This window comes from Alligator sinensis, unplaced genomic scaffold (genome assembly GCF_000455745.1).
Source record: "Alligator sinensis unplaced genomic scaffold, ASM45574v1 scaffold98_1, whole genome shotgun sequence".
In the NCBI taxonomy this organism is placed as follows: Eukaryota; Metazoa; Chordata; order Crocodylia; family Alligatoridae; genus Alligator; species Alligator sinensis.
Genome location: NW_005842058.1, coordinates 2,331,854 through 2,335,807, shown reverse-complemented (window position 1 = coordinate 2,335,807; position 3,954 = coordinate 2,331,854). Strand labels below are relative to the sequence as shown.

Genomic DNA, 3,954 nt, shown 5'->3' with positions numbered 1-3,954 from the left:
CGCCCCAGCCGCTCCGCAAGGGGCTGTTGGTCATTATTTCTGACTTGTAATGCCTAGCCCCTGGGGGGTCCAGGCTGCTGGCCAAACAGGATCCATCCCAAAGCACTTCCCTCCACGTATAAGGTAAGGGACAGGAGGCAGAGGCAGTGCTCAGCCAGGTTAGCCTGATGAAGCGAGCTCGCATTCAGGCCAGCCTGCGCTCTCCATATTTCCGGTTTCGTTAGTCTGTAAGGTGCATGCCCCCCCGCCCCCACACAGGGTTGGTTTGATTGAGTCAGCCTTGCTCAGGAGGTGTGTCCTTCTCTGTTGTTTTCCAGCTCTGAAGATGACAATAAAGGAGGTGAAAAGGGAGAACGGGGATAGGAAGATTATCCCGAAGAAGAGGAAGGCGTTGAAAATGGGCCCCATCAGGAAAAAGAACCTGAAGAAGCTCGTCCTGTACCTAAAGAACGGGGCTGGGTGCCCGTGCCACCAGCTGGACAACCTGAACCACTACTTCCTGATCATGGGCCGGCAGGTGAAGAGCCAGTACCTGCTGACGGCCATTTACAAGTGGGATAAGAAGAACAAGGAGTTCAAGCAGTTCATGAAGAAGATGAAAAGCCCAGATTGTCCCACGTTCCCGTCGGTCTTCAAATGAGGCGGCAGCCAGAGGGACTCCTGCTGGTGTGGACCTTGCACAGCCCCGGCCCGGGGCTCACACATCCCCCCTCTAGTAGTGGATGTTGTCCCCATCCCTGTTTTGTTTCTTTGTCTTTGTTAGAGCTTCCTTTCAAGGTCTGCCCCAGCGTCCGTACCCCCCTGGACACGGGCATCGACAGTGCGACACCCCCGCACGGCACAGTCACCCCCTGTCAACACCTGCGGTGTGGGATGGCCCCTGTTGCTGTTGTGAGATGCAAGCCTGTTCAGACGTGGAGCCTGGCAGGGCAAGGAAAAGGGGGAGGTGAAACTAGAAGGATAGACCAGAAGGGACCGGTGAGACCAGCCAGTCTGACGTCTCGTACCACACAGGCCAGGGGGCTGCCCTGAATTCCCTCCTGTCTGAGCTAGACCGTAGCTGTTAGGAAAACATCCAGGCTCACTGTAAGGATCTCCAGCGATGGAGAATCCGCCACGGCTCTGGATAAATTGTCCGATACTTCATTTCCCTCGCTCAGAAAGCCGCACCTTGTTTCTGTTTGACACTTGTGCAGCTCCACCTCCAGCCTTTGGAGCTTGTCTGTCCATCTGCTGGGCGGGGAGAGCCCTGCGTGGGCACAGGGAAAGTCCTAAATGGCCTAGAATCAGGAACAGCTCCCGCTGGCCCCGCTGCAGGTCCACTTCTTGCTGATGCCCTGTTTGCAGGTACTTTTGAGCCCTGTCCGTTAGCCAGAGTTGTCTGGGTCGCAAAGCCTCGCAGAAGGCATCAGAGCAATCACCTCTACCAAGCAAGCCAGCACCCTCACACACATACGTCACCTTAGTTGGACAGGATCTGTTTCCCAGAACGCCGTAATGCCTGGCATGAATTGTATTGCCCTCCCTTAAGTCCGTACTAACTCCGTCCCATATCAGTCATTCCTATTTTAGCCTAGATCATCCTATTGAATCAGCCTGACATGCACTTGCAAATCCCCGGCTTCGAGGTCTACACTTACTCTTGTCACCTGGTGCATTGATTCCTTTCTTAGCTCAGAGGGCTGCTGATTTCCCCCCACCCTTTTCCCCTGTGGGTTTTACAGCTGCTTTTCTTGCAGGCCACGTGGGGAAATGGCTGTGTTAATTGTAACGGAGTGATGCAGTTAAGACAGGCACACTGTGGAGAGTCCCTGCGGGGTTCCTGAAACTGGCTGTCTTTTCCCTGATGCAAAACGAACTGTTCCAGGCCACGTGCTTCGGTAGGAGTTGCTGTTGGACCCCATGCACTCGAGCGCCGCGGGTAGCTGAGGAGGCAGGGGAAGCTGGCGTGAAACAGCCACCCGGAGCTAGAGGAACCCTGGCCTGGTATTGACCGTGGCCAGACGGCAGCACATGCAGCAGGCTTCGCTCCAGCTGCCTGCAAAGCAGCTGAGCTGGGCAAAGCTAGTCAGGTCGCTGTGGGGAAGCTTGCCGTTGGCAGAGCGCAGGGACAAGGAGCGGTGGTTTTTCATCAGAGAAGAGTCACTGAGCAGATGGGAATTTGCAAGAGATGCAGTTTTAGGGGCTGGTGAGCAGCTAGTGGGCTCCTCTCAGCACTGCTTCATGCTAGGGACAGTACTTTGCACCCTGACTTCTACTCAGGGTGGAGCAGCAGCTGGTATTTGCATCCAGCTCCGCTATCCCCAGTGGGCAGCATGAAACCAGACAGAAATCCAGGTCACGTAGGCTTAAAATCCCAGTCGCCCTGTGCAGGTAGGCTGCGCCCCGCAGAATGACAGGCTTATCTCCAGAGAGTGCTTCTTGAACCAGGGTCCAGAGACATGTGAGGCTATGGCCCCGAGCGGGATGATACCCCCTTGCTTGCCAGTATCTTGCATGCAACAGACTGTCTGATCTTGCGGGTTAACGGGGTTAATCCATTTGCTACACTCTGTTTAACAGAGCGAGTTTAGAAAGACAGTGCCCAGGGAACACTGCATTGTTTGCATTTCCCTCTCTCTTGTACAGCATGTTCGTTACCTGGGAGCTCTCGTGGCAGGGGCACTTGCCCCCTTTTGCTGTTCTGGGACTAAAGAATGATCTGATTCTGGGTCCCAGGGACTGACACCATGCCAGGGCTCTGCGGTCAGCCGGACGGTGCATCTGGGTTAGGGGCAGCATTGCTCTCGGAGCTAGGTGGTGGAAAAGCAATTTGTTACTGTAATGACCGACTGAAAGCATCATATTGTTGTATATTAGCAGTTACTCTGACAGCTCTCTGACCCCCTGTTCTGCCCTCTGCAAAGACCCTTCTTCCAGGTTAGCACATACTATTTCAGGCAAGGTTTTCTGGACATTTCTCTGTTCCTGGATAGTAATTCTGCTCTTGCCAAATTGCTCGGCAAACTGTCAGCAGTTCAGAGAGCGCCTGGATCTAGCGATCTGCTGTGCCGGGGCATCAGTCAGATGCTCCGGTTCTGCTTTATGTCTTGTGATAAAAAACCTGAGAGCCCGTGTTTGCTGTTCCAGCCCATCCTTTGCAGGCAGCTCAGGGAGACTTCATTCTGGCTGAATGTAACTGCTTAGAGAGTTCATGTAGGGAAGTGTGGCAGGCAGGGGGTTTGGAGATGTTGGGAGGGGAAAAATGTAAAGCATTAGTGCAATTGGAGTCATAAAGATCCTGCCCTTCTAAAGCCTGTGAAAAAGAGCATGAGGCTTCCTTGTTACTGAAGGTGCCTGCCCTTTTTCTGTACTTAATTATGCCTTTAATGAAAACAGCAGAGCGGCTCCCAGCGTGAAGGCCAGGGCAGCCCCAGGGTCTGGAAATGAGCTATGACGTGAAGCCCACCCTAAGCTTTTCGCTGTCGCCTGGAGAACAGCAGCCTCGTACCCGAGTCTGTCATTTCCAGACCAAGCCACTGAGGGAGTTCCTAGGAGTCACAGGGTTGCAGCTGCCCTGGCTGTCACGGTACAAGTTTGCTCGGAAACGTTGCAGAGGCTCTGTCTGATGGGAGCCAGAAGCCAGGCGAATCGTTCCCTGTCCCCTCCGAGACAGGCAGCGCGCACATTGGAGCTAGTGTGGGCAGACCTGCAGCCCTCTGCAGCAGGTCGATCGTTTTGCTCCCAGCGTCTGGCGTTTGTAACGCGCGTTGCACAGCTCACGAATACTCGGTGCGCTCCCCCTCCGCCCAACTGGCTCACGGCACACCCTCACCTCTGCGTGACTCCTGCGCTGACAAGGCAAGGGCGCTTGGCTTGCACGTCAAGATGCTTTCAGAGAACAGGCCATCAGGATTCACAGGCCTGAAAAGCAGAGCTCTCTTAGCAGGAAGCCTGTCTGCCCTGCACATCACC

The 3,954-nt window shown here is 54.6% G+C and overlaps 1 protein-coding gene across 1 annotated transcript in view; it reads left to right on the top strand.

The window, feature by feature from the left end:
• Window positions 1-3,948, top strand: part of SFRP1 (secreted frizzled related protein 1) — a 17,283-nt gene extending 13,335 nt beyond the window's left edge. The window contains exon 4 of the mRNA XM_006023061.1: window positions 318-3,948. Within this exon, the coding sequence (XP_006023123.1) occupies window positions 318-640 (323 nt within the window). The 3' untranslated portion in view covers window positions 641-3,948. The remainder of the gene's footprint in view (window positions 1-317) is intronic.
• The last annotated feature ends 6 nt before the right edge of the window (window positions 3,949-3,954 follow it).